This window comes from Telopea speciosissima, chromosome 6 (assembly GCF_018873765.1).
Source record: "Telopea speciosissima isolate NSW1024214 ecotype Mountain lineage chromosome 6, Tspe_v1, whole genome shotgun sequence".
In the NCBI taxonomy this organism is placed as follows: Eukaryota; Viridiplantae; Streptophyta; class Magnoliopsida; order Proteales; family Proteaceae; genus Telopea; species Telopea speciosissima.
Genome location: NC_057921.1, coordinates 3678583 through 3693370, shown reverse-complemented (window position 1 = coordinate 3693370; position 14788 = coordinate 3678583). Strand labels below are relative to the sequence as shown.

The following is a 14788-nucleotide window of genomic DNA, read 5'->3' as shown; positions in this document are numbered from 1 at the left end:
CTAGAGAGGTATGAAAAAAATATATATATTAGTTCCACTTCCACCAATTACTCTATTCTTGGTTTCAATCATTTATACAACTAATTTAGTTCTAACCTCATCCATGGCAAGTGTGGCCTTCGCTACATCTGGTTCCATTCTGTTCACAACATTCCTTAGGGCACGCAATAGATCCGGTTTACACCCTATATCATTGGAGTATTGGATATCCGTATTCAAATAATATGCTGCACATGGTTTGTAATGGATGGTTAGAAACCTAGAAATTCTAATAATAGATAAATAAATAGTAACTTACTAACTACTAAGTGATTAAAATGAAACCAAAGTCATATACTTATAAGATTACCTGCCCAATGAACATCTTGAACCAACATATTTTCCCATCGATCGGATATAATCTTCAAATACTTCTTGTTTGATGTTGGGTTGTTCTCATGTATTTTTCTCTTCACACATCCCATGGCCTCTACCATCTTACCCATGGTCTGCTCTTTATCCCCATCAACCTCTCGAAGCAGACAAAAGAGTGGCATCATAACATTATAAAGTCGGCCCATTGCAGCCCAAAACTTTGAGGAGGTGATAAGATCTTGAACAAATCTCCCAATTTTAGACCTTGCATAATTGCTAGTCAACCACTCAGTAGAGGTGAACATCTGTAGCAGCCCATGCTTTCGGGAAATGAGGCTATCAATTGCAATGTAAGTTGTTGCAAATCTTGTTGTTGCAGGCCTCACTAAATCCCCTTGTGTATAACTCCTCATCAATGCCAAAACCCAACTATGGTTGTAAATAAAGTTGGTGATTTTCCTTGCATTACCAACCAACTTTTGGACCTTAGGCAATTCTCCTATGTCCTTAAACATCAAATCTATGCAATGAGCTGCACATGGTGTCCAAAATAAATGTTGCCTCTTTAACATAAGCAACTGACCAGCTTTCTTGAAATTTGCTGCATTGTCAGTTACTACTTGGACAACATTTTCTTCTCCTATGTCCTCCACAACTTCATCCATTAACTTGTACAAGTAGTTGGCATCTTTGATTTCACTAGATGCATTGACCGACTTGTGGAGGATCGTCCTTCCATCACAGTAGATAAGAAAATTGATGATGGATAATCTTGTTGGTCCACTCCATCCATCACACATGATGGTCACTCCATATAGTGGCCACTTCTCCTTGAACCTCTGTACATACTAATGCACCTCTTGGACAATATCATCCAAGTAAGGCCCAGCAATCTCATGAGGTGTGGGTGGCTTAACATTTTTCCCACACCGCTGAATCTCCTTTACCATGGCCTTGAAGTGGGGATCTTTGGCCTTATGTGGTGGAATCATAGAACTGTGGAACCATCTGGAGATTGCTCTGCCTATCCTTTTACTAAGTGTTTTGGGTTGAAAGCTTTATTCAATCCTCTGTTGGCTAGCATCCCTTGCTCTATAGACATTAGGATCCATGTCTCTGATACCCTTACCATTCTTTGTAAACCGGTCAAACATCCCCTTCACACTGGTTGCTCTACTAAGGCCAACAGGCTGCTTACCCTTACTTAGAGATGGACGACAAGAGGAGCCAACACCAATATCTACAGGGCCCTGGCTGGGTCGAGCTGATTGACTTCTAATCAATTGCTCAGCTCTCCATTGTTGCTCTTTTGCTTCATGTCTTGATTGTTTCATCGCCAATGCCAACTCTGGGTTCTCCTCTGCTTCCATATCCGATCTTTCATAATCTTCAAAAAAATTTTTAACCAATGCATCAACATCATCATGTGCTTGCTTGGATTTTTTTTTGGAATCTCTAAGGTGTTTTTGCATTGCCCTGCTTAACTCTACAGGGCACTGTGTACACTTGGAAACATTTCCATATCCTCCTGTCATGTGCTCTTTTTGCCGAGTTACCCCACCTCCAAGATGTTGGGTGTCACAGAAGTTGCACTGTGTATGCAATCTATTATTGTTTATTTTGGTACAATAAGACCACCCAATGTCTTGTTGTCGCGGCATCATCCTAAATACCAAACAAAAATAGATAACTATATAAGATATATATTAAACAATATTCAAATCCATACATCAATAATTTATTATTTATACAAGTACAGACACACATTATGATGCATGTCATGCATTGCATCATCTTCTTTTATTTACTACCTATCAAAGTTGCCCTAAACAATATTTAAACATTTTTATATTTTCTACAACTAGTTACACATTATTTAATTTTTTAAATAATTAAAAAAAAATGACATAATGTACTACATATATGAATCTAAGTCTTTGATTCTATTTCAGCCAATTATACATTTTATCAAACTATAATGAAAGAGTATAGATGGAAAAATCAGATTTTTTACATTTTTTTAAGTATTTTATAAATTCAGAAAATACCCAAAAAAAAAAAATAAATACAAATTTTAGGGTAAATGTATAATCTTCTTGGGATGTCATACATCTATACATAATGTACTCCATATCTTATAAACATTACCATTTGTTTTAAAGTTAAGAAGAAAAAAAAAAAAAATTTCATTTTAAAGAAGGAATTTTTGGTTTTGGGTAAAAATGGTCAAAGAAACATGGATTTGAAACCAAATCTTTGTAAATGCATACAAAGAATGCAATTTCTATGTTTGTTTAACATATTCTCTTTGATTCATACCAAAAAACATACCAATAATCAAAGATTAAAGCAAAAGATTCAAGTTTTTTTCAAAAAACTTACCTAACCCTTCAAGAACAGCTTTTGAATTCGAATGTAGGCTGTTAGATCCACCAAATGATGTGATTTCAACTCTTCTAAGTTCATTTTTGGCAAAGAATTGAAAGCCCTCAAGAAATCTTACCCAAAAAGCAAGTTTAAATGTGTTTTTGGAAGGGTTTCTCAAAGCTGGGAAGACCTTTTTTCCGCCAAGACTGCTAGAAATCGAGTTTTAGGTGAAAACAATGAAATGGCCATGTGTTTTTTACGTTAACGATACGTATCGAGACGTATCGAGTCGTCTCTATATGTATCGGTATGTATCGGTCGATACATATCGAGACGACTCGATACATATCGTTTTTTAAATATAATAAAATAATCTTTTTTAAAAACTCTCGACTGTATCGATACGTATTGTATCATATCGGTACGTCTCGGTCGATACGTCTCGATACAGTCAAGACATTTACATTTAAAAAAAAAAAGATACGTCTCGGCCTGTATCGTATCGACCACGACCGATACCGAGACGTATCGGCCGAGACGATACGATACGGCCCGAGACTTAAATCCTTGATCAGTATGCTGTAGACGAGAGAATGTGTCTGCAAGTGTGGGAACTATCTCACCAGCAAGAATATGGCCCTTGACCTTTTGTAAAAATCTGAATCTAGGCCGGTTAAGAATTTGGAAACATAGAATTCATTCCGCCAAGCCTTCAGTTTGTCTATGTCAGTAGTAAGAGGCTGGAACATATTTCATTTCTCAACAAGACCTTTAAAAGTGTTGTAGCAGTCCTGAAGTGACTTGCCAGACTGACGTAGCTGAAATAACTTCTCATAAAGATCATAAACTCGATTCATATTTTTCTCCTTGGAATAAGTGTCCTTCAAATCATCCCAGACACCCTTGGCAGTAGTGTGAAACATCACATTAGCAGCTATATCAGGCTCATGCTGTTCCATAACCATTTCAGAATGACGGCATTCTCTTCTATCCAATCCTCATAATCACTAGAATCAGAAGCAGGAGGGTCTGTGGTAATAAACTTTAACTTCTTTCTCGCCATTCTATAGACTTTCACAGCTTGAGCCCACAGTAAATAGTTGGAACTTCCTTTAAGCTTGATGGAAGTTATAGTTACATTCACTGAATCAGTGCAAGGAGCAGCAGTGGGAGCAGGAGTAGAGGACTTGTCACCCATCTCAACAAATAACAACTAAGGCCAGCAAGCACAGTCAACAATCAGCAACAAATAAAATTGAGTAATCGATAGGGTGCAGAGTTTTGCAACCAGCTCAAATCGACGAGCATTAAGAACAAACCCAAATCACCCCAAGCAGAAAACTTCATTCAATCAGCAATATAAAACCCCAATAAGCACCAGCAATAAACACCACCAGCAAGAAGCAATAAACCAACTTCCAGGAGAATCAATATGATCACAGGGTTCAAACCCAAATCGATAAAAAAAAAATTGAGGTGGAAGAAAGAACCAAATTAGTCTTCAAATTGAGAAGAAAACCATACCAGAAAATCGTTGGAATGACGAACCAGCCACAAAAAAAAACATCATCCAATCAATAATTCACAGAGTCGATCTTAAGATCCCCAAAAACCTGACAGATCGATGTCATCAAACCAGAGGGAAGATGATCTGATCTTCCACCAAACACCACAACACCATTATAAAAAAAGGCTAATAATATCCACAATACTCGATCAATTACTGGGGAATCAGCAGCATCCACAAGAAGGGGTGAACACCACCATCGATCTCACCAGAATTCTTCAGTCAAAACTTACAAGTAACTTCTTCAAATCAGCAAGCCAAAAACCACCACCAACTTAGCATTCCATTCATGTTAAAGGAGGCTTTAATCCATCACAACCAGTGGCAGCAAAAGGTGGCTGTACACCACAAGTAATCCAGAAACTGAGAAGGGAATTCAGCCGAAGTCGATGGGGGAAGAAAACCCTTATATTGATTAGGAGAGCTCTGATGCCATGTTACAGACCAAGAATCACCTAACCAGTGGAACAGTAGAGAGAAGAGAGAAGGAGAGAGAAAGAAGAAGGGAACCAAACTGCCAAGAGGTTGGAAGAGCAGTCTGCGATAGAATTGTTATGTTCTATCGTGGCTCCCTTACTCCAATCTATAATAAGAATATAAATCTCAAAATAGGTAAGATAGTTAGGGATTTTACTATTTACCCCTAACTCCTTACAAATTACAAACTAACACCAAGAGGAAAAGAAAATAACATAAAAATCCAAACCCCATAATTTATGACCAGAATACCCCTAATTCTCAACACTGGTCATTAATACCATGGACCTTACCATGGATTAAAGTATTAGTCCGTATTGTATCGTATCGGTCGGTATCGATACGATATTGACAGATACGTCTTTTTTTTTATAAAAAAAATGTATTGTATTGAGTGCATCGATTGTATCGACCGATACGTGCCGATACGGTATGGTTGATATGTATCGATGCACTCGATACATACTAATATTAGCGTTTGTTTGGGTTTTTAAATTTATTGAACGTATCGATACACATGCCTTTTTTCATATTCTGCACCAAACACGAGCCAGAACCCCTAAAATTTTCTGGGTCACAAATTATATCTCAACCTTTTCTCCCTTCGGGTTGCGCCACAAAATAAGTCGGGTCGTTTCGGATCCACATTGCACTCAAATTCTTGGAATAAAAGACATACTTAACACTTAAAGGGAAAGGTAGGTTTTTTTCAAAACCTTGCATTCTAGTTCTTTTTTTTGTTTTTGCTATGATTCGAGGAGAATAGGTTCAACTAACTATTAGATGCATGCTTTGTATACATTTGCAAAGATTTGAACTCAAATCCACCATTTTTCACCCAAAACCGAAAATGGCTTCCTTAAGGGTCAGTATTGTGCTTATGTTCGATCAGTACACAATATCATCCTAGTTGATCTTATTCTTGAAGGCCCTTACAGACATGAGTTTGATCCACCCCGACATTCTTCACGGCAATAGAGTGACTCTGCATGTAAGAAATCTCATCTTTTATAACAATTTGAAAGTGCCGCACTTGTTTGGTTATACATTATTCATAATTCTTAGTGTATATGCATGATAGATGACATATATAGCTTGTTTATATTTTTTTGTGTGTCCAAAAGTGTATTTCCATGTGTATTTTGATCATTTTATTGCGTTTTTGCACTGATCAATTCGTATCCCCAATACGATATGATTCGATACGATACGATACGATATGATACGTCTCTTAAAGTCGCCCGACCGATACGATACGTCTCTTAATGTCGCCCGACCGATATGATACCCGATACTGATAGTTTAAACCTTGGATCCTACCCTCTTGTTTGCTTTCCGCCATCAACTATAACTCGTATAAGAGAAGTTATGAAATATTGAAGTGAATATTAAAGAAACTCAACGACAATGTAAATTATTTAAGAACCAATTGCTGATCACATCCTATCATATAGGATGTTTGTTAAATAAATTGATCTCAATCGTTAAACGATGGGTGGAAGAAGAAGACGGGGATCCACCGACAATGGAAGATGAAATGGCTATAGTTATCATTAAAGAATCACCCATGTGGGAGTGTGAGATAATCTAGAAATAAAATAACAAAAAGAAGAGAAATAATAGGGAGAGAATGATATGAGAGAGACATAATAAGGGAAGATAAAGAGAGAGAAGGATAGGGGTTTTGGGGCTTTATGGATAAAGCCACAGGACATCCTGGCACAATTAGGAGGTGGCCAATCCTCTTCTCAAGATAACTCTTAAGAGATAATTTAGGATTTTAAAAGTCCGTTCTTTACTCGTTACTCCGCTATTTATAAAAATCAAATGACAATAGTAGTTATCCATAACTACTTACTCTTTCCCTAATTTAACTCTACCACACTTCTCTCCACTAATAACTATTTAGCCACGTACTACAATTACTACAACATTTTAACAATCCATCCCCTTAAAATTTGGTCTTGTCTTAAGACCACTAAATTACAAATAAAAATTTAACATAATTCCACTAAGATCCCAAATCTTGTTGGGGTAATTCCCAAGTTGCTTGTGCCGATTGCCAATGTTACGCCCACAAACTCATCGGTCCAACAATATTTGAAGAACCTGATGAAAATCCCGTACAGACCCGAGACGGTCAATCTCTGATGAACAAATCGCTTCCATCTAACCATTAAACAGAGAAGGATATTCCCGTATAGACCTGGGACGGTCGATTCCTCTGCCGTGCCTAGCTCTGATGCCATTTGTTACGTGTGTATGGGGGTAGATGAGAGAAAATAGGAAAATGGAATAAGATAATAATAAAAATGGGAAAAAGATAAAAGCTTTACGGACCAAGCTTGGGGTCTTGGTTTAAGAAGGAAGCCTGCCTTAACTCAAAGAGTTTAATTTGATTCCAAAGTCCCGTCTATATTCGTTAGTTCAACAATATATAAGATTTACTGTGAAACCCGCCAAAAAAAAAAAAAAAAAAATTGAACTCTTGGAACTTGTGTGATTTCAGGTTCTGGTTTTGTGCCCATGCTAGCCTCAATGCTATGGGCTGCAACTCGTCAACTTCCTGTGTCGGGCATGCTTTACTGATAGCCTGCGAAACCTTATTCTATCCTAGACCGGCTTGTAGGTGAGAAACCCTTCTTGAATATTTATATATAGTAATTTTTATTTGAATAGTATATGGGGGCAGAATAGTAATACATCTCTGTGGGACCTACGTCCCCAGTGGGGAATCGTGTTTCCAGTAGTTACCCGTACCCGGATTGCCCCTGATGTCATATGACATCATTATACAATTAGAATTAAGCTAATAGGTATGAAATTCCATTAAAAATCAGAATTTAGAACTAATTCTACTTAAAAACAGATTTTAGAATTAAGTGTTAAAAACAGATTTTGCTTTTAGCAAACCAAACAGCCCCTTGTTATTCCACTAACTATAAATACAAAGCTAATGTACACTATTCACTATTCACTAAGCAAAGAGACTAAAAGAGAGAATCGTTCCAGCCTTGGAGAACAAGAAAGAAACAAGAAAAGAGAAGAGAAAGAAGGGAGAAGAGGGAGCTGTTCTTGAAGACTTGGATTCCATACCTGAAATTGAGCTTTGGAACCTCCAATTGAAACTGAGCTGCATAATTAGAGGCTGCCTGCATCTTGCTTTTACTTCTGATCTCAGGTAAGCAATGAACCTATGCTGTCCTCTTCCTCATCTTCTCTAATCTCTGTCCCTACATGACCTCTATGGCAAAATCTGCCATTAAACCTTCGTAATTATAGGTTTTATTGGTCAAAAGCCATCTTGTGACCATTAATTTGCACCCATTGATGTTCAGACCTGGGTTTCAGTTGTGAATTTCATGCTGCTCTTCATTTACAGCTGGGCCATGAGTTCTGATGGACCCTAAAACACTAAATCAGGTTAATTATCCAAAAATCCCTAATTTAATTTAGGTTTTTACAAATAAATTATGAAATCAGGTTGACCCACTTAAAATATACTTCAAAACCTGCAGTTAGGGCCATGCATGTTAAGATCTGACCCTAGGAAGCAAAACCCCCAATTTCGGCCTCAGGGCCGGATACTGTTGCAGGCCCAGGGGCGGTCGACCGGCTCCCTAGAAGTCTGCATTCGGCTCCCCCTTTTGGTGCCCCTATGACCCTGCCCTTATAGGACTTGACCTTGGGCCGTCTCTGGACCTAATGGATGATGTTTTGCATGTTGTATTAGGTCTGTCTCTGCTGTCTCTTGTTTGTTTTGCTGGGTTCTTGGAGGGTTAATTGGTTTAGGCTAAGCTACATTACAGGTAAGGGAACCTTGAACTTAATTTGAGCATGTTTGCCATTTTAATTTACTATTGTGCTGGATGCCATATCATGCATCATTGAAAATACTCTGTTGCATATAGTTTCTTCGCTTGTGTTTTAATGCACTAGAATGCATATGATTTAGGCTGCATTTGCCATCTTGCACTGCATTGCATTGATGTTATTGCTATTGTTAAATTGTTGATGTGGAATATTGTACTCTATAATTCAGCTATTCATACTTGTAGCATCATGAATAGATTGCACTGGGCTAGGTTATTGATCATTACCCAGTACTACGTCCCTTATCAACAGGGGAAGAGGTGTTGGACAACCCGTAGTACAGCCGAAGGGAAAATGCCGGGGTGCCATCTTCTCTCCTATGTTAGCGTATGTACTCCGCTATGGGAATAAACAGTCAGGGTTGGTCTACGCAGGACTCTCCTTCAGCCCTTGGAGTTGATGCTCCTCTGCCGGTGCTGCACGATGCTTCGTGCTCGTGCTATGACTTCGCGTTCTTCTGAGACACTGCTAGATTCAGGCTTCTCCCCTTCTCTTTATTATACACTTTTGTATAGTTTATGTTAATAAGTCTTTTGTTTAACTCTTTTGCTTATGGAAGAATCATTGTAACACTGGTTTCTCGTTTATATATATACATATCACTGTTCAGTTTAGTCTTCCTTTATTGCTGCCTTACTTATGTATTTAATTGCTTCCGTTGTTTTTAATTCTGTATTTGTGGGTATGATTGTGAATAGAGTACAACACTTGCGATCATGGTGGGTTATTTGGATGTGAGACACATTCAGTCACCCTTGGCCCTTATAAACCGGGCGGGGGTGTGACATTTACAATAATAGTAGTTATCCATAACTACTCAACTCTCCCCTAACTTCACTCTAACTACCCTTACTTCTCTCTACTATGGTTAATCTATTTGAACTTAGATAACTACTCCCACTCTTGCACGTAACAGAGCATAAACTGGTTGATCTTTTAACCAAACCTGTAGAATTTGTGCTTCCACATTGCAACTTCAACAACGGATTCCTCATCGCTGATTTCGTAACTTTCGATTGTGATCTGATCATTGGTTTCGTTGGATCAACGAGAGTGGTTGCTTAAAGTGCGTGGATTCCGTGGAAAATCCTCCTAGGCTCTCATTCTACAAAAATTGAGGACGAGTTTTTTTTTAACCGAGGGGGGATTGATGCAGTTGTATTAGATTTTAATCCTGTATGGATGCCTATGTGTAAGTTTAGAAGGCCTCCAAGAAGCAGTTGGCAGTCCAATGGGCTGAAAGTGACCTTTGGGTAGTTATATTATATGTGGAGTTTTTTTATTTTTTATTTTTTTGGTTTCACTGTAATGGGCCTAATTTAAAGTCAATAAAGTGGGGATAATGTTAGTAAATGTGATTAGTAGTTAAGTATTTAATTTAGATTATTAGGATACTGAATAGTTAGAGTTCTGTTTTCAGTTCATGTACTTTATAGAGTGTGTAAATATGATTAAGAGTCCTTTTATGAGTCGATTTAGGAATTTTGGACTGTATATATGTAATACACCAATCAATTGGAGATGATTTGAGTAAAGAATATGTTTTTTTAAGAGTTTTCGTACTGTTGAGCAATGCATACGGGATTGGTATCCCAAACATGATTTCTTCTCCTCTCTTCTTCCCCCCATGTAGATCAGTCTCATCTCTTTTCCCTCCCATTCTATTGATCTGATTTCTTCCCTAACAACGCAATTGCTTCTTTATCTCAGATTTGATCACAGATTTTGGTTTTGCTTGTATCTGAGATCCATAATCTCAATTTTCAGATTGCATTAATTGGTATCAGAGCCAAATATGGCTGTTAATACTGTGGATCCTACTCTCTTGTTTGCTATCTGCCATCAACTTCAACTCTTGTAAGAGTCTTCACGAATGGTTGAAGCAAATATCAAAGAAACTTGACGACAATGTAAAGAATTTAAAAACGAATTGCTGATCACATCCGATCGTATGAGATCTTTGTTTATAAATTGATCTCAGTCGTTGAACAATGGGTGGAAGAACAAGACAATGAACCGCTGACGATTGAAAATGTTGTGGCTCTATTTATCATTGAAGAATCAATCATGGAGTAGCATAAACTAGCTGATCTTTTGGTCGAACTAGTCGAATTTGTGCTTCCACATTGCGACTTTACCAACGGACTCCCCATCGCCGATTTCGTACTATTGGATTGTGGTTTGATAATTGATTTTGTTGGGTCAAGGAGAGTGATCTCTGATAGTACCTCAAAGATCCCCATTCTACAAAAATTGGAGGAGGATTTTTTTTTAACCGAGGGGAATTGATGCAGTTGCATTAGACATCAATCTCGTATGTCTGCCTATATGTACGTCAGTTTGCAGTCTAATGGGTTGAAATTAATCTTCGGGTAGTTATGTTATGTTGGGTTTTTTATTATTTTTATTTTTTTGGGTTTCATTTTAAATAGCCTAATTTGTTAGCGCATAAAGTGGGGATAATGTTAGTACATGGGATTAGTAAAGTATTTGGGTTAGATGATACATAATAGTTAGAGTTCTGTTTTGAGTTCATTTACTTTATATAGTGTGTGAGTGTGATTGGGAGCTTTTTTAGAAGTCAATTTAAGAATTTTACAAGGTTTTTGTACATGTAATGCACCCCCCATCAATTGGAGATGATTTGACTAAAGAAAATGAGTGTTTTTTTTTTTTAAAGAGTTTGGGTGCTGATGAGCAGTGCATACAGGATTGGTATCTCAAACCTAATTTCTTTTCCTCTTTTCTTCCTCCCAAACAGATTGATCTCAATATTTTTTCCCCCCTCATTCCATTGATTTGTTTTCTTCCCCTAACAACACAGTTGCTTCACTTACCTTAGATCCGATCACAGATTTGATTATTAGGCCTGCTTGCATCTGAGATCCATAATCTGGATTTTTAGATTGCATTATTTCAAAAGGATAAGTTGAGAGAGAATTGCTGGCTCTCGATGTAAAATCCGCAATAAATTTAAATTTTTTTTGGAACTTGTGTGATTTCAGGTTCCAGTTCTGTGTTGATGCTTGCTTCGATGTTATGGGCTGCATCGATCGAGGTATTAGACCAATCATTTGGCACACCTATGGAGGATTCCGGGGAGTCTTCTTCTCAACCTGCCCTTCTAGAGTCAGAGAACCCTAGTGGAGTCCCGCATCTAAGCTACCTGTGTTAGATCAACTACCTGGAGGGGATGCGGAACCTTTCCCTTAGCTAACTCATTGTAAGTATGAACTTATATGTGTATTTATATGCCGATTGTATGACCAATTAGTTTTATAGGGGTATTTTTGTCATTTTATCCCTATGGGACCCACATCCCTAGAGGAGAATCCAATTCCCAGCAATTACCCGTACCCAGTTTGCCCATGATGTCATATGACAGCATCCTATAATTAGATTAAGGTAATAAGTACAAAATTCTGGTTAAAAAAAATTTTAGAAATTAGTTTTAAAACTGATTTTACATTAAAAGACCAAACAGCCCTTAAGTAACTTAACCACTATAAATAAAAACCAACTTCACTATTCATTAATCTAAGAAGTTAAAAATCAGAATCGATCCAGCCTTGAGAGCCTTAGGGAAGCTTAGAGAAAGAAGAGAAAAAAAGAGAGGAAGAAGAAGGGAGAAGTACACCATACCTTGGGGCTTTGGTTCTACACTTGGAATTGAAGCTTGGAAGTGCAATTGGAGACCTTCCTGCACAATCTGAGACTGCTGTCACACTGATATCACCATCGATTTCAGGTAGGCCTTTAAATTTCTACTGCTCCCTTCTCTTTCTTCTCTAATCCTAAGCCTTAATCCAGTCCTAACCCATGACAGCCATTAAAACATGTAAGCCAAGCTTTAAAAATAGGAATTTTACTAACATAAACCTATTTTAGGACGAACCAGGTCCAGTTATACCTGAAACCTCAAGGTTGCTTCTCTGCTGAACCCAATTTCAGGTTCCATGAACCAAATTTATAAGCCCTAAACCATTAATTTGAGAGTAAACAACCTCGATCCCCAATTTAGTAATTAATCTTGAAATTCAACAAATTGGAGAGGTGACCCACCTTAGAAATTAGTCAATTTCAGAAATTGACAGCTTGCATGTCAAGATTTACCAACTATAGACCAAACCCCCAATTCTGCCCCTTGAACGGGATGCATAACCAGGGTTGAACCGGTCAACCGGTTTAGGTGCCCTATGAATCCGGTTAAGCCTAATATGACCAAAATGCCCCTAATCCCTTGGACTGACCTCTGGCTATTTTTCTGATCCCCAAACCTTGGTGATTTTCTGCTGTTTAGGGACTTAAACCTGTGGGAACAAACAGTAGGGTTGGTCATTTACTGTCCCATGATAGCGTGTGTATTCCGCTGTGGGAACAAACAGTAGGGTTGGTCATTGGGGGTCTGTTGGGTTAGCTGCCTGGTGATATGCTTTCCTGGCGGGTCCTCACCGTGGTAGAATGGTTTCGCTCGGGTGACCGCCGTCTGGTTATGTGTTTCCAGGACCGAGGTTAGCATCTACCACAGTAGTACTTAAACCTCATGTGACTTAGTATCCATGATAGGTGTATGTTAGACTAGAACATGCATCATGTTTAATGTGTTTGTTTTGCATGCATTCCCTTATTGGGCTAAGTTGAGAGCTCACCCCTCGTGATCACTCTATTTTTACAGATGAGACTACTGTCGCTGTTGCTTGTGTTTCTTTGGGGACTCCTTCTGTTCAGGGTTCTCCTGTTGACTGTGGAGTTGACACTACTGTTCTGGTGGAGCATGATGCTTCGTGCTCCTGTAATGATTGCTCATTCTCCTGATCTCCCAGACTGATCAGGCTTCTTCTCCCCTTTTTGTTATATCACTTTTGTAGTACCTATTGTATATAATTTTTTTGAGTTAGTGTTACATCTTTTGTGAACCAGCATTGTAACCCTGCTGTACATGAATGTTCATATATGAATTTATAAACTGTTATCACTAGTTTTCCCTTAAATATTATCTTATGTCTTATTATATTGCTTCCGCTGCATTTAATTCTGATTATTGTGAATGAGATTGCGAATAGACTACAGCACTTGCGATCCTGGTGGGTTGGTTGGATGTGAGACACATCCAGTCATACTTGGCCCTTATCAACCGGGCCGGGGTGTGACATTCGATAGCATCTCAGTCATGTTTTTTAGCGTCTTGTTGACATTTTCTGTGTGATTACATTGTATTTCGCTTTCATGATCTGTGAAGCTTTTCTCATCTTGGTTAGTCATGGATCTTAAATATTTAGAGGCAGAGGATTAAAAGTGCTCATGTGAATTTCCATTCTCCCTAATGATTTTTACTTATCATGACTGAATCTTCCCCACTGATAGGAATGGAGCACCAAGTAGAGTCCTCTGGAGTGCAACAGGAAGTATTATTGCAGACTTATGACCACAATGTTAAAGATGAACTGGTTGGAAATGCCGACCATACTGTGATACCAGATGAAGGAAGCTGGCCAAATGATTACACGCTGGAAAGTTGGACAGGTATAAATAAGGATACTTCATCTCTAATAATTACTGAAGGTAGAAGCAGATCTGACAATAATATGGGTCATCTCTAATTAGAAAATTCTGCAAATTCCTCCGTTGGTTCTGTTTCCTCTAACAATTTTTCTAGCTAACCTGATGATAATATTTATTTGGCAACTTCTTTTGGATGCTGTATTCTTCTCCAATAGTATTGATGCTTTTAACAGTTGTCCTAGTTAAGAAGATTGGAGTTTGGACCATGTCTGATGACATTTGAGTACCTGACAACTTTAATCCATGCTAACTGGGTCAATCGAACAAATAGGAAAACAATGATTTGGGCTTGCCCCATGAACTCTCTGCTTGTACACTGGGTAACCATTTCTTGGTGCAAATGTCTTTAAGGGGGGCTAGAGCTGCTTCTTGCCTTTTGGACCCTGTGTTGGGATCCCAAAGCCTGGCCAACATTTCAAAGTAGTACTTTTGTTTTTGGATTTTCTCACATGGCCGGAGTTTTGTGCTTCAAACCCTGTTGCGTCATCTAATTTCAATCAAGAACCTTATTCGTCATTATTCTTTCGCATTCATAGATTCCATAAATCTATTATCCTAGGTATATTAGCAGGTAAACTCTTTCTGTTG

The 14788-nt window shown here is 38.1% G+C and overlaps 1 protein-coding gene across 5 annotated transcripts in view; it reads left to right on the top strand.

Moving 5' to 3' along the window:
* LOC122664817 (L10-interacting MYB domain-containing protein-like) overlaps positions 1-14788 on the top strand; it is a 94105-nt gene that overhangs the window by 60616 nt on the left and 18701 nt on the right. For all 5 annotated transcript variants that reach the window (XM_043860816.1, XM_043860813.1, XM_043860814.1 and 2 more), the window contains one exon: positions 14003-14161. In XM_043860816.1, the coding sequence (XP_043716751.1) occupies positions 14003-14161 (159 nt within the window). The remainder of the gene's footprint in view (positions 1-14002; positions 14162-14788) is intronic.